The sequence below is a fragment of the Ambystoma mexicanum genome, chromosome 6q, assembly GCF_040938575.1.
Source record: "Ambystoma mexicanum isolate Mex_15411 chromosome 6q, UKY_AmexF1_1, whole genome shotgun sequence".
Taxonomy (NCBI): Eukaryota; Metazoa; Chordata; class Amphibia; order Caudata; family Ambystomatidae; genus Ambystoma; species Ambystoma mexicanum.
In genome coordinates this window covers 576,670,185-576,697,065 of record NC_090937.1, presented here as the reverse complement: position 1 = coordinate 576,697,065, position 26,881 = coordinate 576,670,185, and the positions used below count along the sequence as shown (strand labels likewise).

The window sequence follows — 26,881 nt, the reverse complement described above, 5'->3', positions numbered from 1 at the left end:
AAGCACTGCACATCTCCGCTCCCTCTTCATGGGTTTACGGTTGCCACCTGAAAGGTTGCCAGCAGCTAACCTACCATCCTGTCCCAACTCCATGCCTCGTGTGCTATTCCCTGGTCAACCAAACCCTGTGAACTCATAGGTCGCATAAAACCCACAGAAGTCTTTTTAATGCTCGTCCTGAACGTTTCTTGCACTAGTGCTATTAACGCGTGCAGCTCCAAGGTATAATATTAACAACCAGTGTTTGTGGGTAAAGGGCCGGCATAAAGTCTCTATTTCAGAGCCAGAATCAAATGATAAGGTGCTTGTGGCAGTATGGAGTTCCAGGCCTCTGCTTGGACGCCGGGTTCTGCAACCTTTAGCTCTGCAGATCTGTTGGACTACAATGCTCATCAGCCCCAGCCAGCATAGTCAATGGTGATGGATCATAGGAGTCGTAGTCCAAAACATCTGGAGAGCCAAATGTTTAAGACCCCTGGCTTTAAGGAACAGGAAGTAAAATAATCCATGAAAGTAACAGGAGTATGACGTTCCTGGATCTACATGGGTAGAATAAAAGTAGACTAGAAGAACAGCCTGGGGGCATCAAGTTTATGTAGGATGGAATGGTGGGGGTCTGAGTCACCTGAGGAGACAGGGGTATCTTACAGGTCTGAAACCTGGTAATCCACTTTAAAATAAAAGACAACATGGAGAGAGGTGATGTCTCTGTGTGGCCTGTAAATCTGCTGAGATGCCACCAAACTGTACTTCCATTACTGCCACTTGGTCTGGCGGTATTACTGCCGGATTACAAGTGGTGGTAGGCAGTGTTAGTCCCCATTAATTGGAGTCCATAGGACTCCATGCTGGATTTCAGCGGTATTACTGCTGGTAGTAATTTTGCTGGTGGTAATATCCCAAATTGTTCTATTTTGGGCGGTATGGTGGAGGAAATACCTCCAGCTTCTTGCTGGAGGATTTTCCTCCACCTTTGCCCTCAAACTCATAGTTGGGCGGTGCGATAATGTGGCTCTATACGGTATTACCAGTGTTGCCAGTCAGAACTCATTTACCGCAGCAATGTATTCAGTTCTCTGTTTTTTGTCCTGATGCTTAAAATGTGCGATTTGCATTACAAGCTGTGTGCCGCAGACTGCTTCCACTCTAACCGGGGGAGAAGTTAGGACTGTGGGGATTGAGACGGCAGAACTTTTCAACCTTTTGACACGAGGGGCCTTCACTGAGTCTTGGGGGGGCATCACCTCCCACGGGATATGGTACAGTATAATTACCTCATTGCTTTCTATCACTGGTTCCTCTACATCAGCCTCTTGCTGACATAGAAGGGTTTATAGCTGTTCAGTGGGCATTCAGTGGTTAGGATCTATGCTGGCCTGCCATCTTGTGATAAACGGCAGCTATTAACCTTAAATTTGTCGCCATTGCAAGTCTCACTTCTCCCACAGCAACAGCAGAGCCCGCTTGCCAGTGCCTGATAATCCCAAAATTTTCTGTAATTTATGCAAAGCTGCATTTTATTTTTACAAGGTTATTTTACTCACTGAATGCTGATCACGTGTTTTAAGTCTGGACTTTATTAACTGGGTGCTTGTAATTGCAGCACAAGCACTCTTTACAATCTAAACTAGAGGTGTGTTTACAATGTTGATTGTTCCAAAATACATCTCCTAGTGTGCTGCTTTGGGTCAGGTGCCCCCCCCTTTAAGCTGTACACAATGATACATTGTCTGGTTGACATACTATGTGATTTGTGTATTTTATAAAGGAAACTAAGACCACTAGAACTCACCACCCCAGAAATCCCAATCCCACCTTTGGGGCGTTCCTGTGGACATGGGAACACAGAGGAAAGAATGAATAAAAAAGTATTTGCCTTCAAGAGGAAGCTAGACCTTTGCAAAAGAACAGTTGGAGCTGGGCAAGCCACCTAGCAACATTAACGTCCAGCTTTGATGAATACTTCCCTGAAGTAAATGCTGGCATTAATGACTGGGTAATGCAGACTTTTCTGGCAGAGGAGGTGGTGCATTATCCATTTGATGGCCAGGAAGAGCTGATTGAGGTTCAGTCGGAAAAACTCTGCAATCTGAATTTAGGAACATTGCAGTGGGTGAATTTTGACTGAAGGTAATCCTGGAATATCCTACATTGGCATGGTCTGGGTCTTACTACTTGTGCGAAATAGGCTTTTCAGCATTGGCTTTTTTACTGACTCCTTCATTTTTTGAATAAGGGGTGTTTCAAATGAATGCTGAAAACCCGGAAAGTGGGAGTTTTTAAAACATGGAGACCACCATGGCTACAACATTTAGACGCGAATGCTTCCATCAGTCCCAAACATCCCCTGCGTGCAGGGTGAGCCTGGGTAACTGCTTTTTAACATTGTACACTACTTTACCAGAATTTCCGGTAAACTACAATGTTGAAAGCACACTTGATTGCATTATACTTCAGCCAGGATTGCATTATACATCAGCCAGGATTGCATTAAACTTCAGCAGCACATCTGATCTGTCCACTGAAAGGTTTAAGATTAAGCTACATCCCTAACTCCATCTGGTTACCCAGAGGTAACATCTGAGAAAATGTCACTTTCGGCTGGCCAATCTACAGCAGCACTATTGTAAGTTTGAATTGTTGATGTTTTACTGAACCATGTCACCACACACGTCTTGCTTGGTAGTTTTTAATCGGGAGACGTCTTTACTTATCGTTTCCCTTGAATTGGGAACTTTTTTTTGGTGGTGGTGGTGGTACTCCACCTTGCAGCTGTACCTTCTGTTTAGCAAGCATTTCATACTCCCATCCTAGTTGTGTGGCTGGACGATTATAGAGCGGTGGAGTAGGGGCAGTGATGTCTTACTGGAATGCAACTCGAAGGCTTAAATCTCCTTCTTTCTTGACTTTAGTATATGCAGTGCATGCTAGCCAATGTTTCAACTGTTCTGCGCTGCGCGTGCCGACACCCGCCCCCCCGCATGCCGATGCACCAAGTTGGCGACTACATGCAAATTTGCGGTCATATATCTGCCAGTGATGTCACTTCCTGTATTTGGGCGCCCCCCCGGGAAATTCACAAGTCGGCTCCCCTGCCTACTACCTGTAATAGCAGATGTGTACTGCTGTCTGGCTGGATGGTGGGGAAACAGGTTCAAGGGACAATCTTCACAGCCACACAGTAAAAATAAGAATTTCTCTCAAAAGGGCATGAGAACGAGGGCCCAACTTTTCACACCCTCAAGGGTCACCACTACACACAAATGATGGAAAGGTGTACATGAGCCACTGCCTCTCTCTGACTGAATATCCCATAAAATGTGAGAATTATATTTGCAATACGCGCTGATACAAGCAACGGTCGAAGATATCATTAATCCTAATTCATTTCTTTTTCAATACAGTACATTTCAAATGCTGTGTTTCTCATGAGGCAATTATCTTTCAGGTTCTTCCAAGACAAACCTGTGGTCTTTTTACGCACACAATTTTCTACAAGGAGTATCCCGGTGGACCAAAAGAACTTGACAAGAGCATCCAGGGAGGGGAACTCTTCTTCACACTTATTCTGAATCCAGTAAGTAAATCACTCTGTTCTTGAAGTGTTAATGAACTTGTTAGGAAATGCCAGTTTCTTCCTTCTGCAAAATACTAAAAAACGCTATTTAGATGTGTGAGATTTTCCTTCCGTTCACAATGTGCTTGTTGGCGGTATAATGGTACATTTGCGCATGCGCAGACACTGTTTGCCCATTCACAATTGCATTAGTGTCTGAACAAATTCAATGCAAGTGTATTTGCAATGTTTGACATGTTCAAGCACTGCTTGCAAAAGAAGACCTGTACCATTCTACCAACAAGTATCTCTACAATTCTTATTCTGTCACATACCTGGAAAGGGTTGTTGTCGTTCTGTTTGCCCTCACAATTCATGTTTATCAACGCGATCGACTTAACAATGTGAAGTAATTACACACGCGGGCAGTTCCTGGAGGCCAACATTGTCTCGAGAACGGGAACATTAGACCAGTTACAATCTGGCATGCCCTCGAACCTCTTAGGCCCACACCCCTTAGCCGGATTGGAATCCACCATTGCCTGTTGACATGCATTGGCTATGGGAGGTAGCAATGACATCTTCTGAGAAGGCTCACAAAAAATGTATGACTGGAATTGTTCTTCAAATGACTCGAATGTACATCGCAATAATAAATACATTTTTTATTTTTTGTCAACTTGTTTATTTATTTAATGTCTTCTGTGTAGTGCCAATACCCATAATCGTAGCACTGTAGCCGAATATAGATATATGTTACAAGGGAAAATGATGGCTACTGAAGAACTAGAATAATTTAAGGAAAGCATGGTTTTATGTCTCTTTCTGAAGGTGGGTAGGAGCTTCCCATTGCGCCAGTCTGGTGGAAGTGTGATGTACTTGGTTGGGCGGTGGCGTCCTATTGCTTCTTATTCCTGTTATAGAATGCATTTCATTTATATTGCAAAATATGAAAAAGAAAGCATTCAGAAATGAAATCACAAGCATTTTAATGTTAAGTCATATGATAGGTCATTTATAACGCGCTTAGTACCCAGAGGGTTCTAATCGCAGACGCAGGGATCGAACCTGTGGTGCCCCATGTCGCCTTGCTTCAGAGCACTTTGCCCCTGAGCTATCCTCCCATGTCAACCACATGCCATCGCCACCCAACAAAAGCCAATCTTCCCAGTACTTACTATAAAATATGATCGCAGAATGAAGAGAATGGTAGGTGCTGGCTATATCAAAAGTAATTTAGGCAGAGGAAAAACGGGGGCAGTAGAAACAGTCATCTCATCAATGTGATGGCCCTAGCAGTCTTGCTCCATTATAATTATAATTGTTTTTTATATATACTGAAGAGGTTTCCAAGTGCGGACTCAAGATTCAAACCTGTGTTGCGCTGCGTCGTGCGCCTTGCCACTGAGCTATACGACCCGCGTCTCACTACCGTATCATTCCATGTATCCATTCAGATTAGGCTCTCTACACTTTTCATCTCCATAATTCCACACTTTATCACATAACAAAGCTAAGTCAAAGGGTACATGGTTAGTACCCTGCCAGTTGGCATTTACTGTCTATAAAGCGAAGCCCACATATTGTCCAGCAGCAGTGTGATGCTGCCGTCGGCCTCGGTGCCAACAGCGGGTGCTCCAGGTGTTAACATCTCTGCTAATTTAAGGTCAGGAGTATCCTGTATGAAGTTCAATGCTTTTTCCCCACAGCACATGCAGTTACAGGTTGGTAGTAAATTACCTTCCAGGTTGCAACAATGCCAGCCAGCAAGCGCTAGCTTCTTTCAGCCAAGCTCTACGCGGGTTCCCAGGCACCTAAAGACATGAACAGCTGGAACTGAGCTATCATGGCCACGGTAGCCAGCTCACTTCTGGGAACCCGCCCCTTTTATTATTGTGACCTTTACATCTTGAGAAAGCCGCCTCTTTGCTACGCTCAAAGCTTTGGAGAATGCACTTAGATTGTGTCGTCCCATCATTTGGCATTTGCAATGTTGTGCAGTGACTGCTCTTCCTGTCAAGCTGCAGCCAATGTAACAGCTCTGGTCACGTGGGTGTATCTAGTAATCCACTAAGGGCGTTTTAAGCATAGTAACAATCAGAGCTGGCCTTAGAGGGTGGCGAGCCGGGCGACCTCCCGGGGTTCCACGCCCCCCAGGGTGCCATTAGCCCCCACCAAGCCAGCTCGGGGGAGTCTTTCAAGGGCTCCCCCGAGCTAGCGTAGTGGCAGAAGGTGTGGCAGGTGACCCATTGTTATTAAATGCGCCCGCAGTGGCAAAGTGCATATAATAACAATAGGGTGCTGATGTGCATCCTGGCCCCCTGCCCCGCCCCCTGTTGACCAGGGGTGCGCGGGGGAGGGTGTGGGGGGGACACAGGAGGGGGGCACACAGGGCAGTGAAAATTGGGCCGGCCCTGGTAACAATGTGTCCTAGAAGAGCAGATGTCATCAAGTTGTTCCTAACTCCGGGATTGCAGCAGCCGAATGCCTGAGTTCTCTTTTTTCCCCTCTTGCATGTTTTGGTTTCCAGCCTGATGTTGGTGGGCTTTGAATTGTCAGTTGGGCCTCGGACAGGCAAGAGCAGTAGGCAGTGCAATCCCTGGAGAATTAGGATGATACAGGCTGAGTCTGGGACAGGACGGGCTGCACCGTGGTGGAACCCTTTCATGGGCCCAGTGTTGAGGCTGGGAACCCTGAGTGCTTGGTTTTGCCGCCATCCAGGTGCGAAAGAAGGGGCAGTTCTGAAATCTAAAGTGGGGTTCAAGAGCTGAATTATGCCGTCTAGTAATAGCTGGAACCAGACCTCCTAGTGATGCAAGCCCTGTGGGAGAGATTGCTCTTGATGGTAAAACAGTGAGGCTGTGTCCATGCGGAAAGTTGCTGTGTGACTATGTTGATATTAGTTTAGTTTCGTTTATTTTCTTATATAGCGCACCTCACCCAAGGGTATCTGGTCGCTTATTGGTTTCCATCATCTAGATTTTGCTTGAGAAGGTGTTTTTAGCTCACAAAGAAGATGAAGTAAGTCTTTGTGTTTTCTTTTCACTTTGGCACTGGACATCCTGGCCCTCAAAGAGACAGGAAGTGTTATGGTTGATGGATGTATTCAAAACAATGAACATTTCAGTAGAGTTCCAAGGCATCACAATATTTGGGAGAGTTTGGAGTTCAAAAGGAATTGCTTTCAATCATCCCACTGCCTTGGGGTGCCACACTTGCCCCCAGTGGGGTGCAGCTGCCAGAATGCGATAAGAGGCGGCAGCAACATCACCAGGCACTGCATAGTTTTTGCACGTTTGAGACGCCCTGTTTAGAAAGAGGGGCCCACGCTTCTATGCGGGATGCGGTCAATGGTTAGAGGGTTGGCACAAGAGCTGCCCACTTGGCAGTACACATGCTACTGTGTCAGTGGGCCTCATTACGACCCTGGCGGAGTGGGTTTACGCCAGCGGTATTCGCGGCAGACCCTTCCGCCCTACTACGAGTTCCCGTAGCGCCATGGAGCGGTTTCCGCCTGGTTTTTCCGGGCGGAGAAATCCAGGGCGCTACGGGACCTTGTTGTTAATTATGCCACCGTATTTTACGGTGGCGTAATTAACGCCTTCCCCACTCCCATTATACCCTATGGGGTAAAATTGGGAATGGGGAAGGGTAAAATGGGGAATGGGGATTTACCACCCCACCAAGGTCGGAATGGGGCGGTAAATCCGCCAACCCCCATGGCGGTATCGGCAGCTTTCCGCCGTGCTCCATGGTGCATATTGCACCACAATCTCCGCCAGGGTCGTAATGAGGGCCAGTGTGTTTCAGAATCAGCAGGGATAGACTAGTGAAGTAACTTCATATCAGAGAAAAGCACCCAGCACGGGGTGACCCAGCCAATCAGCTCCCTAAAATGCCAGGTTAAATGCACTGATGAAGGCTTGCATTCTGCGGTGGCTGCACATGGCTTCCACATGCTGGGCTCGGCAGTCCTGGCCCGCCAAGCCACCTTCTCCCCTACCCAACAACTTCCCACTCAAACCTGTCTCCCATCATAACTTACCTGCCACGCCTCCTGGGCTCCACCATGCCACTGCGTCTTCCTCCACACAGACACTGCCATGGAAAGTGAGGAGGGACTTGCTCATGAGCGCCTACTCGTGTTTCATTGGAGGGGCAACTTTGTTTTTTGCTTCCCTTTCCTCATGAACAGATACTCTTAGCATCCCAAGCCCATTTTAGGGTGCTAAAGCATTGAAGTTGTGCTAGCACCTGGGAGGTGCTGAGTTACAAATTAGGTGGCTAGGAATCCCAGCAATTTGTCTCCAGGCCTTAAAAGCCAGTAAAGCACCCCTCCCCTCAAGTTTTAAGGCTATTGTAGCATAGCCCAAGGGGTTATCCTCCCACTGCAGAAATCCGTGTAGCCAACAGATCCCAAGCTTGAAAGCTAGCTAAGCCAATTCAAGCTTTCCTCTTTGCAAAGAAAATGAAAAGTCAGTTATTAAGCAGGATAATAATTGCACTTAATAGTTAAGTAATACAAGACAATTTAGGGTGTGTGTTTGTACCCACGTGTGTGTGTACTATGCACATTCTCAATATTTTCCAGACGTGTGTGACCCAGAAACATATTTTGCAGAAACCAGAAGCTAACGGTTCCTATGGAGGATTTCTGTGTATTTTAGGTGCCAGTCCTGTGTTATCTTTCAGGCGCCTTATGGAGACAGCCTGCTAGGCTTAGCAAGAATGGAATGAGGCCTCTGGAACATCAGCATTCTAAATTGGAATCACGATTGCCCCCATTCCTTGACGTCCCAGGCCTTGCAGCATCCAGTGCTGCTATTGCAGCGCTGGCGGGCGGCTTCATCCATCTCATTTGCTGGTACATGAGGAGGTTTCATTGGAATCACAAAGAAAGGTTCCATCCAAATGGCTGCTTGATCAGCCCGACTGCCTAGAGCTGTATTATTGTGCGATAGCGCAGGGGTTGGCGGAGCGTCCAATCAAATTACAGAGTACTGAACATCAGGTCAGTTTAGCAGAGTGTTCTCAAATGACTTTGGTTACACGTTAAATTGCTTTCGTTCAAAGATGGATGAGATGAGGCGACTGAAGGTGTTAGGGAAGAAAAGAACAGGTGGTGCAGTGATTGCAATGCCATCCGCTGTCACAGACGCAAAGGATGACTACAGGCAAAGTGAAGGGACGCCTGCGCCTCTCCTCAGCTGCTGCAGACTGGGCCGCAGTAACCATGGAAATCAGCTTCCCGCCGCTTTTCACCTAAGACGATGAGTGGGGACCCCCCATGTGAGATGCGATTCATAGCTTAGGAAATCCTTTGGCATCAGAATTTATTCTGAGGTACTTACAAATTCCTTTTACTAAAGACGCACTAGGATTAAATTGCACCAATGTGTACATTCTGATCATGATGATAGTAGATGAATAAACAGGATTCGGGAGTAGAGTGAGTGAGTGAGTGAGTGAGTGAGTGAGTGAGTGAGTGAGTGAGTGAGTGAGTGAGTGAGTGAGTGAGTGAGTGAGTGAGTGAGTGAGTGATATCGCGAAAAGGCCAACACCTGAAACTGAATCAGATAAACGAAATTTCTTGAGAAGTATTCTGAACCAATGATGACAAGACAACTGCCTAATAATCTCAAAAGAATGTTCTAGAAATTTGGGCCCCACGTAGAGGTCTGCACGTTGAAGGAAAGCCATCAAAGGGCAGAATGGACCGATTATGTAATGGGTTAAGACTTGGGGAGCATGGAATGGCAGCGTATTGTTCGGGTACGGCACGGATGACGATGAACATAACATGAATCATTTTTTTTTTTAAAAAGAGGACTTGTAACTGCTTTTGGACTTGTTAGCTGCCCCCAACATGGGGTCCTGTCACCCTTAAAGCAGACTGAGAGCCAACCTAGAGATCATGATCATGGCACCACTGTGGGAGGTATTTTCTAGAGTCAAAAGGAGTGACTTCCTGTGAGGCCGAAACCCTCAGCTGTGTAAGCCAAGTTTCGTTCCTTGTGTATTTCGACATACAACCACTACCTGAGATTATATGACCACATCAGGTTCACAAATAAATACATGTACCCAGCTGGTGATCAATGCAGGAGAGAGGCAGGGACATTTCAATAGCGGGAACCGGGCACCTTCCATTGATGAATGACAAAGAAGCAGCAGAATACCCCAAACAAGTTCTCGAGAGTTAGATGTAAAGGTCTCCATGAAACTTTGCTTATCGTGCCCCCAAAATGGATGGCATAATGAGGTAGACCCTGATGTGACCCCAGTGTCCTCTTTGAGATCGCTCTATGGGGCGAAGTCAGGCAGGACAATGTTCAGCTTTTAGCACTAAAGCTAAGTGTGGCTGCAATGTATGTGTTGCACCAAAGTGAACCACACGATTTCAAAGCAAATTGGATTTCACTAGGCATTGATCTATGTAAAATGGCCGCTTACATGGGCCCTCAGATGTTCTAGGAACATACCACCATTGCCTTTGCTTCAGAGGACTTGAGCCACAGCTTGTTTGCACTCATCGAGCTGGTGCGTGCCTTCAAACATTGGCCAGAGCAGTCTCCGGAATTAGATGTTGCTAAACTAACCACAGTCTAAGTGTTGTTATCTTAGATGTACTCTTACAAACTCAGCGTTTTGATTAGGGGAATTGAAGGCTCCAAAAGCACTAAATTTATGGCAAAGGCAAGCGGTGAGAATGCTAAGCCTTGCGAAACCCTGACCGCAAGTGTGGCATATTCTGTCCTCAATGGGGGCAAAAACACTGCCAATGAATCGTTCAAGAGGACAAATGAATGTTGATGTGGTTCACTCAATCCTTGACTGTACCAAAGAGGGCAGGCTGCTCTAGAACGACCAGAGCTGTGGTACTTCAATGGTCGGCTGCTCTGCTTAGGTCATCTAAAGCAACGGTCACAATGGGGTGTGTACTCCTGTCAGCTCTAAAGCCCGCTGATTACCAGGCCCTTAATGGCAATGAGAGGCCACAGAACTCTCCTAATCACCCCTCCAACAATTTGATCACGGTAAACAATGATTTGAAAGAGTCCAGGTTGTCGCTGGATCTGCAGTGCTAAAATATTTTTTTAATTAACAGTATAAAAAGCGCCTTGCTAAGCAGCTGTTCCACTGTCTAGAAAGGAATAGTTGAGGGTGGGAAGAGGCCTTGACATAACAATATTAGTATTTACAAATTCACCAATTATACAGAGTATGTTAAATTGTAAGCCTTCCAGCCATCAACCATCCATTCAGCTACTGTCGAGTCGTGAACAAATATGTAATTTGCCTACTGGAATTCTCTGTGTGTTTCCTAGGAAAAGAAAAGGAAGCACATTGCGTGGGGCGAGTCATTCCCAACGAGACGCAAATACTGCAAAACCACTTGACACGTTCACTCCATCACTGACCCTCCAACATAGGCCAGATGGCCTTTAATAATGTTTTCCCAAATAAATGACAGCGTTTGTATTTACCAACAGGATCGGGCGTGTGCCAGCATTCTCTGTCACCCCTCAGTGACAGTGCTGCGGTTTTCTGATTTGCACTTTATCTGGCTGTTTCTTTGGCACTTTTCACTTTACTCCATTGCTGTGCCATCTTAGATTTGGCGTGCGTTTTAGCAGTTGTAGAATTCAATATTGGCCGATAAATTGGAAGGCATGCCTGTCTAACTTCTGCTTTCAGCTCGTCGTGACCCTCGCATGTGAAACGCTACCCACAGAGCAATCAGGTGTACATCACTAGTGTGAGCACTGATCCGCGAAAGTGATCCACATATGGCCAATAAGGGAGGTTTGACACAGTATCGGCAGCGTATCTTTATGCCATATCGGACGCAGGACAAAATAATGATGGATAAAACATTTGCAAACCTTTTTTCTCACCTTTTATGCCAGATATCTCTTCTTACTCCAGACATCTCTCACATTTACACTAATTTCCATTACCTTTCTCAACTTTCATTCCACACTTACCCCACATTGTGTGCACAAAAACTTCTGTGTTAATATGCATACATGGACACTTTTATGAGTGTGTAACATTTTGCCCGATGCACCACCCCCCACCCTTTTCCCATTCATCAAACTCCCACGCATGCCGCTGGGAAAGCCCACATGTCTTCCATCACGTTATTTTAGTTAAGCCTGCCCCATCCTCTTTACTTTAACTGAAGTGCTAGAGTTTGCTGGCTCTTATGTGTGGAAAGTGACCGCTGCCCAAGTTAGTCGTCCTGATCCTAATGTGAGGGTCTCTAAAGAGGGTGCATGGCCCACAGTACAGCCGCTGACATGGTGCTCTAACTGTTAAAACTCATAAAGGTGGAAAAACTGAAGCCACGCCAAGTGTTTCCCAGGACCGAACTTGTCCCTGTCTTCTTGCCTAGTGCCCAGTGTGTACACATAACAAAAGGATGGCTGGAATGCAGGCTTTATCATGTCGGTAGAGGCTGTATTCCAAAGTTGTGATTGGCTAGAGCACTGGAACCAGTGGGGAGAATTAGGTCTGATTTACAGAAAAAAGCGATACGTTTGCGCAAAAGTGTCTGCGCGTGCGCTAAGATTACGTGGCGCAAATGCAGCGCGTGAGGGGCGATTTACAGAAATAACTGCAAGCAGGGATCTACAGTTTAAAGAAACAAGTTTGCACCAGACACGCCCACAACACACCCCAAGTGCAAACCAAGGACTGACTGAAATAGACCGTTGTGCGTGCAATGTGAACCGTGTCAATAGATGCAGCAAGAATCATTCAACATTGCAGGATGATTACTCACAAGTAATCACCATTACTTGCTCTTATTCCAACCATTCACAGTCTCAGTAGTGTTACAAAACCGCGCCCGCCAAATGCAAATTGCACCTACGCCCGCTATTCCTACTCCTGTAGAGCCACCAAACAGCATCCCCCAAATGCAAATTGCAACTATGCCCACTATTCTGACTCCCTGTACAGGTGCCAATCTACACCCCACACACATAACACCGCACCCACACATCCCCCACTAAGTACAAGCCCCCACAAGGAGCACCCCAAACCTCTAGGACATATGGCTGACACATACATTTGTCTCTGGCCTGTCACCTTTGGCCACCATTCTGTGGGGGCATAACAGTGGGTGGGAAGTGGCCACCTAAGATAACGCCTGAGTGGTGCAGCTGTTGGATGCCTCCTCTGTGCCTGTACATGTGCACCAGGAAGGCAGCAAGCCCAACCACACCAGAGGTGGCCTGGGTGCCCCCAGTGCAGGCATCGCACAATGGCCCTGAGTCCAGGGCGAAGCTGAAGCATGGCCGGAAGCTGTGGGTCATGTGGGACCTGGGCTCTGTCAGGGGTGCCAACAGAAGACCTGGCCGGGCTCTGTGAGATGGACCAGGACACACTGGGTTGTCAGCCCTGAGCACCGGGTATCCACCAAATGGTACCAATGGGCCAGAGTGGAATGTGAATCCCAATGAAGCCCAGCAGCTGGGTGCACAGGCGTGGTCAAGGCAGTCATAGTGGGACATGGGTCATGGACAGGGCTCCACAAGGCAGGCAGTGATGTCCCAGGTCTGCACCCCACAAGAATTTAGCCCTGTGGGAACCATCCTACGATGCAGGGCAGCAGCTCATCCCTAAACCAGCTCTTTCTCAGTTGCCACAGCCCTCACTGGAGGGAACAATACCACAGTGCCGAGCCCAGAGCCATGGTCCTTGGGCAGCAGACTCATGTGCCCCTGCTGATGAACCCCCAGGCCACCCAGTATGATGAGGATCTGGGCCACCACCCACCAGGCCACCCTCTGTGCATGCATTGTTGTGCTGGAGCGGCCTCCATGCTGCTCCCAGCCAGTCTTGGGTGGCTGCTGCCTGCAACTGCCAGTTCTCCCGCTGCCCTGGCATCTCTTACCCCACCCAGCCCTGTGGCCCCTCCACCAGGGGAGGGGTCTGCTTTCTGTGGCATTTAAATTGTGCAGGTTTATTATCAGGGAGACAGTCAATTACAATGTACGTATTGGGAGGTCATGTATTAGTAACAGTTAATGGATGTGGCTCAGTTGGGTATGGTGTGCCATGCTCTTTGTTTGACATTGTTCAATGGACCATGCCCATGTTACATTATTGGTTGATTTGTGTAGCCCACTGACCCTGTTATCTGTATTTGTATGCTTGGGTAAGTGACTTGAGGAATGCAATATGTACTATGAAGGACTCTATCCATGTTTTCAGGTTTTCATGTGAAGGATGTAGATGGAAGATATGTGTGTTTTTTTGAGAATGAGGCACACATCACATGTCCAACCTGCACTGCCATTTATGGCCCAACTGTACTTGCCATGTTTCATCATTGAAGTCCATCAGGGATGTAACTATGGTGGGACTTTCATACTGGATGTTATTTATGTGAAGTATGTCAGGACGAACTGATCGCGTATGTGCTGGCCCTTAGGCCAGCTAATGGAATGGACTGCCTGTGGCTGCGGCTGCAACCCCTCATGGACCTCTATTGGTATGCTGCGACATCTAGCTATATTATGCAAGAATCAACATGCCAATATGATTTTACATAACAGAGCTGGTGCATGCAACAGTACTCCACCTGAATGGTCAAAGCAGCGGGCCCATGATTTCAGCACTCCAAATGTGCGCTCGACTATGCCTCTGGTGGAAATGTGGGCTGTATTGTAGCAGACCACCGCTGGTGTGGTGGGATTTTGGCTAGGCATCATCAGGAATTGTGATAACGGGTAGGCATTGTCCCCTGTAAATGACACCAATCACATTTTGTTATGGTATGTGATTTTATAGTGGTTTGCATTGGTTGTGACCTCCAATCCATGTGTTTTGGTGTGTGTGCTGGCTGATACTCACCAATGAGCCACTTGGTGCTGAAAATTCCCAATGCAAGTGCCTGGTAAATGGGGAATGGCGTAATATGTAGCTATTGTGTGTGCACCCAGGGTAGTTTGCATTCACATGCATGATGTGACCCTTAGCATCAGAGATGGCCTGCAGCTTCAGCGAATGCCAGTTTTTTGGTTTCCGATATATATGTTCTGTAGCTCATGGAGGCTGCAGTGCAACATGTTTGCAATCAATTGCCCCAAGTACCTGTGGAAACTGGGCAACTGCATAGAATTCTTGAGCTACTCATTGATTTGCCTGCACGGTGCATGGCATGTCTATGTGGCTGTGCACACGTGCTATGATGCAGCTTAGGACATGTTTGAGGCAGCGTGATTGTGTAGGCTGTGAAATACCCCCAACAATGGCTGTGGTCTGTTGGAATGTGCGAGTACTCAGGAAGTGAAGGGCAGTTAGCACTTTCACCAAGGGTAGTATTGGCTGTGAGCACATGGTTGGGGACAGCAGGTCGTTCTCCCACTTCCTGACCAACTCAAGGATGACATGGGGGGAAGCGTTATGTGCCATATACTTCCTCATCAGGCATGCCCAATATTATTGTGCGTGCATGGTAGATTCTGGCCCTCTTCCTCTTTCTCCTCCTCCTTCCATGAAGCAGTACGCATGCGAGCAATGCAGGAACGAGCATGGTTGCGATGTTTCTCTATGATTGCATGTCGTTTTTTTTACTTAGGATTGAATGGTGCAGTCCGACTTTGCAGCCAGTCATGGGTGGCGGTAAAATCAGAGTCCTTTTTAGTCTGCACGGATGTATAATTGAATCTGTAAATACGAGTCTGTTTGCACTTTGTGGGGCGTGTTTGAATATTTGCACAGTGCCTCTGTACAAGAGGGCGCAGAGTCCTCTGACGGGCCCATAGGTCAGAGCACACCCTTTAGTACCTGTAAAACAAGATAGCTGCACCTTGAGGAGGTTGGGGTGCAGGATTCACATACTCCAACACAATTCAATAAGGACAACTCAAAGGATCAGCACAGAGACTGTTAAGTTAATAGAGGTTTATTTCATGCCACTGCTGACACAGCACAGCCCCTGTGCCGTGGTTGAGCTCCCAGCCTCAACCAACCCGCAGCATCACACAGAGTTCATTTTATAGCCAAATGTGAGGGAGAAATCTGCCCCCGCCGTTCCTGCACAGTCTTAGACAACTTCATCGTAAGCATTAGCTCACTGAGCAATTAATTTTAATTGAACTAAACCTTCAGAATGAAATATGCTCTAGCATGCATGTCTGTCTTTTCCTCCGGTGTTCTGTTCAATTTATAGTTGATGCAGCTGGACTCTTCAGATAAGGTTTCAGATAAGGCCTAATTAAAAGTCTAGGTTCTGCCCATTCGTCAAGTTTCTGAAAGCTTACTACCCTTGAATGTTTCAACTTTAAAATGATCTCATCCTACACTCTCTGCTCATTTTAGCCACATTTTCAGTACATGCATTTTCATTAAAGGCATTTAGCCATGGCGATGTTCTGTCTATGTACAGAAAATGTTATTGTCCATTCTGTGCCTTGCCACCTTACTACACCATGATAATGACATTTTCGACATTATATTCAGTATGCTTTTTTCCTACATGTATATGCTAACATTATGAATACCATTTTCACATAATTACAACACCACATTAGTTCATACAAATTTCTCTGCTTAGGTTTAAGTGGGGGGGAGGGGTGCCTTCCACTTCATTCAGCTGTTGATTCAATATATCTTTATTTGGGTCCTCCAGTACACCTCCCTCCCCATGCCCATGTTATCCCTGATTTCTCTATTTTAATGAGGACATTGGCATATTCTGCCTCCTTTTTCGACTTTGCACTGGCTATTCCCTCACACCTCATGCAATGTGCATGAACATTGCGCAATGTTTCAGGGACCAGCGCAAAGTCAGATCTGTAAATCAGAGGAGATAGTTTTGCACGGCACAAGGTGCACTTTATTAGCGCAAAGTGCTGTTGCGCTGCGCAACACTTTCTTTAAGTCAGGCTCAAAATGAGAAGCATGGAATGCAGGCTTCTATTGGTGGCCGCAGCTGTAGGTCACGCTTTCTGGTTGTCTAAAGAGAAAAAAGCACACTCTAATGTGAAAGAGAAGTAAGTCATTTTGTAAATAGCTGCAACCTAAACTGGAGTAATTTATTTGTTTTCCCAGATCCAGAAATCACTTTCTCCTAGTAAAAGCTTTGTTAAATGTAGGTACAGTGTTTAATCCTATGCATGTTCATGAATTTTCTCCTTTTCTGGTTTTGTCTGCTGAGTTTATGTATTTTAGTTGGTGGCTTGTTAATTGTTTTGGAGCTTTCTCACTCTTAAGTCCTCTGCTTTAAGGTTGAGTGGTTGCGCATTCCATAATTTATGACCGGCAAATAAGTATGTTCTATATCACATTGTGGTTATTTTTTGTGGTGAAATGTTAATGCCATTTGGGGTGATGCTGACTTAAAGTTGTGTATTGCAGGTGTTGTCCGAACATTTTGATAAGTATTGGTGTGTTTGCCGATTAAAAACGTTATGGACGGAGACAAGGCATCCACAGAATATTCTGAATTCCACCTTCACTCATAGAATTTGACTTTTCCATGACCATGAACACATGTGTGACCTACTGTTATGTCTTCTGCTGCAGTGCCATGCATCCTTATCATATGTATTGGGATGCCTTAGTGGGCTTTATTTCCTATGGTTTCTCTTGCTGCCATACCACTTCCTTCTGTGTAAAAGCACTTATCTCTACTCCTGGTGATTGGGCTTCCCCATGCCCCCATTCTCTCCAGAGTCAAAGTGGATGTACCCTGCTTTTCTTCATTTCCTGTTGGCACAGGGTATCATCTAAAGTGATCGGGATGCACACAGATGTTGATTTGTTCTCACTGTGTTTGTGGACTACTGGGAGATGGTTGTTCCTGACACTATTCAGGCTAGGTGAGATGTGGTGCATCCATTTCTTTATGAGGATGCTGTGGCATTTGGCTAACTGATTCCAGTCTATGTTTTTCCTGTGATTTTTTAAAAACATGCGTTTCGTCAACATACGTATGAAAATGTACATTGATGCATGTGAAGACATCATGAAGGGATTTCTATATACATTTAATACTAACAGGGCATAGAGCCTCATTACAAGTTCTACAGTTTTTTTTTACAAAAGATGGTGCTAATACCGTTACTGCCCCTTTTTTAGCAGTTCTGGAATTACCACTAAATTTACCACACTGCTGTAATCCGAGTTTGAATCTTGAAGTGAAGGATTTACATCTAGCAATATGCTGGAGTTAAATACTCCACTTTAAGACCAAGAATCGGTGAATTTACCACACATAATTACCACTTGTGGCAAATTCCCCAAAATCCCCATGAGTTGTATGTACTCCAAAAATAATTCTTTTCATTTAGTCAAAATGGTGAGAGTTGTGAATGCGATTTTACTGGTGGTGTGGTCAGCCGCTCACACTCTTCCAAGCCTTTCAGTAGCTTAGGATCTCCGGGCATCCCTTATGTTGTGTTCATAGCCTGGAAGATATTCACGGTATTGCCAATTGCCCAGCTTCTGCAGGCTGGAGTAGTCTGGACTACTATGTTTCTGTTTGTCTGAATCTATTTAGAGGGTATACGTGTTTTCACAGTGGAGGTAATGTTTGTCTGTGCACAGTGTTTTGACCTCAGACTTCACTGTGTATCATGGTTCGAGTTCTGGTGGGGTCTGAATAAGAGCGTTGCGCAGTAAGATCTACACTTCTTTCCTCTTTTCATAGCTTTTGCATCTCAAAAGAACCACTATTGTGGCGTGGTTATTCTTGTAATTCCTCTCACATTGTTAGTGTAGATGCCTTTCAGTTATTTTGTGGTACAGCGGGTCATTGGTGTGGATAGGGGGATGCATTTAATGGGGAAATACTGGTCCCATGGTCTTTAATTCTAACAGTGCTGTAAAGAACATATGTTGATTCCGAATTTGAATCATTTGAATAATTCTACCTTTATGTCAGTCATGTTTGTTTTTTTGGCTTGGGATTGTTGTGTGTATTCTCCTGCATGTAGTCCTGTTACCATCTTGTGTCTTCTGTGTGTATGCTCATGCATGTAGTCCTGTTACCATCTTGTGTCTTCTGTGTGTATGCTCATGCATGTAGTCTTTTTACCATCTTGTGTCTTCTGAGTGTATTCTCATGCATGTAGTCTTTTTACCATCTTGTGTCTTCTGTGTGTATTATCATGCATGTAGTCCTGTTACCATCTTGTGTCTTCTGAGTGTATTCTCATGCATGTAGTCTTTTTACCATCTTGTGTCTTCTGTGTGTATTATCATGCATGTAGTCCTGTTACCATCTTGTGTCTTCTGAGTGTATTCTCATGCATGTAGTCCTTTTAACACCTTGTGTCTTCTGAGTGTATTCTCATGCATGTAGTCTTTTTACCATCTTGTGTCTTCTGTGTGTATTATCATGCATGTAGTCCTGTTACCATCTTGTGTCTTCTGAGTGTATTCTCATGCATGTAGTCCTGTTACCATCTTGTGTCTTCTGAGTGTATTCTCATGCATGTAGTCCTTTTAACACCTTGTGTCTTCTGAGTGTATTCTCATGCATGTAGTCTTTTTACCATCTTGTGTCTTCTGTGTGTATTATCATGCATGTAGTCCTGTTACCATCTTGTGTCTTCTGAGTGTATTCTCATGCATGTAGTCTTTTTACCATCTTGTGTCTTCTGTGTGTATTATCATGCATGTAGTCCTGTTACCATCGTGTGTCTTCTGAGTGTATTATCATGCATGTAGTCTTTTTACCATCTTGTGTCTTCTGTGTGTATTATCATGCATGTAGTCCTGTTACCATCTTGTGTCTTCTGAGTGTATTCTCATGCATGTAGTCCTTTTAACACCTTGTGTCTTCTGAGTGTATTCTCATGCATGTAGTCTTTTTACCATCTTGTGTCTTCTGTGTGTATTATCATGCATGTAGTCCTGTTACCATCTTGTGTCTTCTGAGTGTATTCTCATGCATGTAGTCTTTTTAACACCTGTGTCTTCTGTGTGTATTCTCATGCATGTAGTCTTGTTACCATCTTGTGTCTTCGTATGTTAGACTATGCTGGTGAAGTTGGACTGCATTTCCCATGAACAAAATAACGGTCAGCGGATTACAGAGACAAAAGAGATCCCAGTTTAGACTACAAATAAAATAAACTCAGTTCTCTATGCTTCCACCTTTATGTGTTCCAGTGCTATCAGTAACTGAACCAATACCCCTTTGTATTAATTTAAATCATTTTTGTTAAACAAATTGTACAAAAACTAAATTTTCACTGTTGCTTAATGCAAGAATCACATACAGCTTACAATTTTCTTAAATCAATGTTTGCATTAATCTGTGATAATACCTTAGAGTAGCAGCCTGCATGTACCCACTCCACTCATTCCAATGGTTACTACTTATAACTACCTCACTATCACTAGAGGGATTTGCCAGAACCCACACTCTTTTTCCACCTTCGAGCCAATAAGCGAGGGGTTGGAGACACTGCCTTATATAGAGTTAAGGACACCAAAGGTAGAGCAGAGGCAGAGATCTGCCTAGCAGGGTTCTTTTTTCAGGCACATCTGTCCCACTGTCATTTGTGCAGTGGAAGACAGGCCACCACGTTGGGCCTTCTAGAGTCAGCAGTGCTGCCTCTCCCATGCATAGGATGGGGAATCCACAGGCTGTGAAAAAAACAGTATGTGGGGTCGTCCCTTTTTCTTATATTGGTAGTAGACACACTTCCACCAAATCTTACTATGAGTCCTCTAGCCATTTCCAATGAGGGCTGTGCAGCGTATTCTAGCGGCAGCGAGATTCTGGCTCTATCATAGTCATGTTTACAATGATGATACAAGGTCTAATTTGTTGGCCTCATTTTTTGTTTCGGCTATTAGGTGGCACTAAAGCACCTGGCATATGAGGAGGGATACAAAGCTTGTAGCTGTTGGTTGACTGTTTACCCACCCATTGACTGCCTATGGCCATGCTAATCCCTATGGTCACTCCCACCCATGCCCTGCTCCTCCCCGTCCCAAAACACACCCTTCTGGGATTTCTCTGAGCTAGCTTTTCTCGAGGATTACCATCAATCATACAATTGAATCATGCCTGCCAGTATTTTTCTTTGCTGTCTTCTGAGAGTTAATGACTTAATTGGAGTAAATGCATTACTGACATTGCAAACGTGTTTTAACCAGGTGTGCCTTCAGACACTCAATTTACAAGCACTATTTGTGTCCTTCACTGAAGTTCAGTTAAAAACAAGCAATGGAAAGGACAACAGTTTTGGCTGGTGTATAAGTATTAGGCATTTGCCAGGCACTGCTGTTATAGGCCCTGCTACTCGCACTATTTTGCAACTGCTGCAATCAATGGTCAGTTATTACAACCACGCCAGTACCTGGCAAATTGGCGTTCCCATGCCTACAGAAAAGCCCAAACTGTTGGCATTGCTATTGCTTGTTAATAAATGTTCACTGCTTGGGCAGAATCTGAACTTACTCTCAATAGAACAATTTGCAAACAATTTGGGGCAGTCTGGTTTGTGGTGTTATGGCATCAATATGTATTTTTAATGGCTCAAATATAACATTTTTAAAGTGTTGTTCCCCACCTCCACCCCAAAATAAAATGAAAACATAGAGGAAGAGGAACATAAAATAAAATAAAGAGGGGCTTGGGGATTGCCCCCAAAGAGCAAGAATAAGTTAAAAAAAACTAAACTAAAAAACGTTCCTTTTGTGGCAATAAAGAGAAGGCCGGCATATTCACTACTAAAATAATGGCATGGCAGGGAAACAGTGTGACACCTTCAATTCGTTGTGTTGTAATTAATACGGTAATGCAGGGTACGTTGGCCAGCCTGGTTACTATGCCTGATTTGGTGGAGTTTGAGTTGTCTGCGTTTTCTGTTTTGCTTCATCTTAGTTTGCCGGTTTCGGCCGCAGGGATCAGGAGTTGTTGTTCTTTGTGGATGAGCAGTAGGTTCTAACATGTTCACACTGGCATATGGGCAATAGGACAATGCCGGAAGGGCCGGCCCAACATTCTAGTGTGAAACAGTTTTGGGTCAAACTGTGCCTTTTTAACTGGCCAAAGTGGGCCAGTTTGATGTGTGACTTCACTAGATTTAACCAAAGCCACTGACCAAATATGCTTTAAAATGCACTGGGTGCATTACATTTGACCCACACAGTACCCAAACAGTCTGTCCGGAAAAGTAACTATTCCAATTCATGATTGTGGGCCCCTTTTGCATTGGTGCCTGGGATACATTTACATCCAGTATGACCCAAGTCCATGTGGCCGTGCATGAGTGTGCTATGGTCGCATCTGGCAGTTGGCTGGGCCCGCTTAAAGACAACTCTTTTGTTGCTTGGGGCTCGTTGTCAGCTAGTGCGTTATTCCGAGCCAACTGCAGCAATATAAGGCAGTTGTAATTTCATACCTCCTGAAATGTCCCAGAGACGAAAAAAACAAAATGGAAACGTGCCTTAAAAACAACTAAATGATAACGTTTGGATTCATGCTCTTGAAAAAAAAAGTCTAAACATTGCTATGAGAAGCGTTTTGACAAAGAGGCATTACCGAGGTCTCGGATTGTGGTTTCTGCAAGGGCAGGTCGGGCCCTTCTCGGAGAGATGCTGGTACTTTTATTTGCACAGCACTAATACCTCTCCAGGTGGTCTGAGAAATCTAAATCAGCTGCTTTTTTCGGTTCAAATGCACGTGCCAGGTGGGACTACCATCTTTTCACTTAACATCATGTATCCGGTTCTGAAGGGGCCCAGCAGAAGCTCTTAGAAAGTAATGCAGGGATACTGCTCTGAATGCATGATCACAGTGGTAATGCTGGGTGCCTTTCCTTCCTCGCTGAAATGGGAGTAATTTAAAAAAATTCCAAAGTACTCATTTTAAAAAGAAATGTATTTTCAACTATCAGGCACATAGCTTATTTTACTGCTTGTGTCCATCTTTTAGTAACTTTTGTCTAACTGAACTGGCCAAGTGGGCCGGCAGTAGGAACCCTTACTTGGAATGTACACTGGATTAATTACATCATATCCTTTCTTGCTAATGTCAAGAATATAAAGAAAGAAATGGATTCAAGTCATCAGCTTGCTAGGGCCGTGGGCTGAATCCCACAATCCAAGGCCGCGTTCTGAACAAACTCGGAGCTGCAGCACCCACCCTGCCATTTTCCCCCCACTCTCCTCTTCCTTCCAGTCTCTGCACCCTTCCCTCCCCACCCAACCTGGTTGCTCTGGTGGCAGCGGTACTGCCGCTCCAGCCTCCAGCCAGCATGGAAATGGAAGATGTGCTCTGCATGGAACCCTGCCTTCCATCTTCATGGTGGCCATTTTAGCTAATTATTTTGTTTCAATGAACAGGACACCTCGAGCGTGTCCCGTTCATTCAAACAAAATACATTGCAGTCCGAAACCCAGGATTTCAGATTGAAAACCTGGGGTGCTAATAGCAATACAAACTGCATTGTGGCCTATAATTTGGGCTCCAGACTTTTACCACCCGAACCGGCCTGCCAGCACAGGTTGTATTGCTATAAGCAAAGACTGTTGCCGTCTGAAAGAGCACTACTTCCCCGTCTTGGTGAATTTGTTTCCCAGAAGACCTCATAGGGAGGAACCTCCTCTTCTAATAAAGGACTTTGTGTGGATCTCTTCAAAATGAGGTCATGTGTTCTAGGCTCTTAGGACACCATTATCAGTATGGTGGTGGCACTGTGGTGTCAGTAAACATTTGCGTTAATTTAAATACCACTAGTTTTCAAAATGCCACCTAATTACGAGTCGTGATTGCATCAAATCAGCACTAACGCATATGGTACACTGAAAGTACTGACAGATGTAAAAACATGAGTATAAATTACGTCAATGGAGCCACTCCTATGCACCTAATGCTGCAAGTACCTCATGTCATCACAACTCATAATTAGGCTGTGTTTGAAAAACGTTTGGTATTTCAAATGCTGCTTATTTTTACCGTTGCCACCATGATGAGGCTTTCAGTATCATGTAGCCTGTAAACTACATATATTGTGTATGTCTGCAATAAGTATGTTGCTGTTTTACATCAAATAGGGCATGCACATGCTTAAATTGGTAAGCAGCCATTTTAGGATTGCTTACTTAAAAAGATTGTTTATTATTTCATTGTTTAATACTTAAAAGGGTAACCTTGAAAATACTTGTGGATGTTTTTTAAAGTAAAGTGGAAAGGTGGTGACATATTAATTTCATTCGTCTGCACGTTTTACCAAATCTTTGCGTATGGATAATATAGGGGATTTGAAATGGAGTAAGAGTAACGATAGAGGAGTGTTTAGAAAAAACATTAGTTACATGCAGTGATCAAAGTGAGTGGGGGAGCACTGTTCCATAACTTTTATTTTTACCTGTTCACCATTCCTCTACTTTTGAAGACCATATTCACCATTCTACATAGAGGATTTGTCCACTCATGGCCAAGTGTAAAGTTCTAATAGGAGCCTTGGTTACTAGGCACTTTGACTATTGCAATGCCCCACCTGCAACACTTTGTCACATGTTGGACTATGCTTCCGCCTACCCTCGCCCCTGCGGAGACCACAGTTCCACTACTTCGCTCGGTACACTTCTACCACTGTTTACATGGAAATAGATGATACAAAAAACGTTGAGGGGGTGATATCCTTAACTGGCTGCAACATTCACTTCAAATCGCCCATTGCATGTGTATTATACCTTAGGAAAACAACATTCTATTTAAACGTGCGTGTTCTATAAATTCACTTGCCCAGTTCGGTCAGGAATTGCAGGTAGCAGGAATGCCTTCCCCGAGCGGTTAAGATGGACGCCGTTAACCGCGCTGCACGAAGGCGGCCTCCTAACGGTCGAGCGCCAGGTGAATCTGCGTCAGTCCCTGTGAGAGCCGACAGCGCTGCCAGTTCCCCAGGGCTGCACGCCAAGCCACAGGAAGGAGAGGCCTCGACGCAGGAACGGCGGCCTTGACAGTGATTAATGTTCGTTTTCTTGTCGAAGAAAGTACACGTTGGCCCACTGGCTAGTTTCGCGTGCCTCGGCGCCTGTAACCTCTGCATTCGCTCAATGTGGGGCAGCCGCCCCTCCTCCCACCCCACCACTGGATGAACTGACATTAAATAGGAGCGGTTCTGCACATGATCCTAGCAGTTACGCCCTGACTGCTCCCGAAGATGAATTATTCATTGCTTTGCAATTGAGTTCCACTAGGGAAAGTGAAAAGGTCATATTTTTCTGTCACTTAATGCCTACTTTTAGAATAAAAATAAAATTGCTAACGGGATCTTTCCAGCTGTAATTGCACTGTTGCGGCCCACACGTGCATGGGGAGCAGGGAAAAGTGGTCCACAGCAGGCCTTCGAGCCCTTTACCCAACAGGAGTAGCTAGTACCAACCTCCCTTTTGCCCAATGAAACATGCTGCTATCCCTTGATCCATTCATATGTTACCCTTCTGATAAAAACGAAAGAGGTGAGGAGGGGATGCAAAGACAGATTGCCGCCATTGCTATCAGATCAGGATGCAAATTCCCGCCATAGAGCGCAAAGCTAAGTTCATTAGACTGTTGGCGCAAAGCAAATCTTGGTGAGTGTTGAAAGAAGGAGGTAGTCCTTCTTTCTGCATGATTCCCTGTTTATTCTATACCAGTGAGTCCAGCAACCTCGATCTAATGTAGTCATAAAGAATTCTCTGCAAACAAGCTACAGTGCACAAGTCACATAACATCCTCGTAGGTTGGTATTCTATTTGGACACAAACAAAACACAATCTATTAAAACAATGATAAAATGGCGTACAATCTCAGGGTTTGCACAGGAGTGGGAGCAAGCAGAGGCTCCCCCGCAACTGAGATTAACGTAATGGCATGGTTCCCAGGCCGTCATTGGAAAAAACACATTAAGAAAAAAATATGACCTTTCAAGCATTGGTAGGGGCGTACACTTTTGGTTTTCCCTGCAGGGGCTGAGGGGAGTGTGTGTGTGGGGGGGAGGAGGGGAGGAGGGGCGGGTGGGGGGGGGAGGTTGCGTGACGACAAAAAAAGTCCCATAGTAACACATTAGGGCTTTCATGCAATTGACCTTTCCTGGCAGTACCCGGGCCACAGTGCCCCCGCGTTCTCGGCTCCCCTGAGCATTGGTACTATCTTAACTCATACTAGAGATACCCACTTACATAAGATGCTCTGTTTCTAGCAGTGGGTATGACAACTGATGTGCGTTGGTTATTGTACCTGTCCAGTGCATGTCAAGTTCATCAAAATAGAGGTGAGGGGAGTGACTCAAAAGTGTGTCCATGTTACGTTCAAAAAGCAAACCGTTACCTGTGATTCATTTGCTGCCAATAAAACAGTGACACAGTGACACAAGCAGGATACACAGTCACATCAACGTAATTCCTTCAATAAAACTACAGTTTCAACACAGCCTGTGACGGATGGGTATCTGTGAGGGTGCAAAAGACCTAGATTTTAGATTTTTACTCATAACAATGATGCTCGGAATTCTGTTTCTGAAAGGGAAATCTGGTAATCAGAACCCTTTAAAAAATGTTCCATGCCAAAATAATAGTGCATGCATGTGCCTTTACTGAGATAGTTTACTGTCACCCTAAGCAGTTGGCCTGCAGTGGTACAAGGCAGGTTCAACGGTCACATGTGCATTCCTGAAAGCTTCAGGAACGCAAAGTGACAACGGGTAGAGGTGTTTTTCTTCTGCACCTTCGGTTTCATAACATAGTAATTGTGTACCATAGTCAACCTGTTGGTATGTTAATCTTTAAATATAAATATATGCCAGGCCTGGTTGGGGCATGATGGCCGCTATGATAACACAATTATACAGCCACAGCAATTTGACATCGTACATGCGTTAGCTCTCTCAGTAGGACTTTAGCTATAACAGGGCTTGTATGTATTAGCCATCTGGCCTGGATGTCTCCACAACTGTCATGTGGGACAAATGACAGAAAGCAGCCTCTTTGATCCTTTGGCAGGAAGCGGAAAAACGTTCCTCCCTTGGCACGGGAACCCCAGGAGTAGGTCCCCTTGGAGCCAGTGCTTCAAAGGAAACAATGACATAACAAAGCCACATTCATACCAGGGTGCTGACCACTGCAGTCCCTTTGAAGTCAGACGGGATGGGCAACAGACATGGGGAGGTGTCAGAGTTAGAGTAGACAGAAAAAAGAGAGGGGTTCCACCATCTGGGTTTGTAGTAGGCTTCTCTACAATGTCATGCTCCCCTCCCTCAGTTCCTACAGGACAATGCACTCTGGATATGATATCAGAAGGCACAGTGCACATTTCGCAGCAGCCTGGATTGGACAGTTTACAGCAGGCTTGATTTGGGCCAA

At 45.2% G+C, this 26,881-nt stretch overlaps 1 protein-coding gene across 1 annotated transcript in view; it reads left to right on the top strand.

The window, feature by feature from the left end:
• LOC138516152 (bifunctional heparan sulfate N-deacetylase/N-sulfotransferase 3) overlaps positions 1-26,881 on the top strand; it is a 758,026-nt gene that overhangs the window by 480,216 nt on the left and 250,929 nt on the right. The window contains exon 6 of the mRNA XM_069631061.1: positions 3,449-3,577. Coding sequence (XP_069487162.1) covers positions 3,449-3,577 — 129 coding nt within the window. The remainder of the gene's footprint in view (positions 1-3,448; positions 3,578-26,881) is intronic.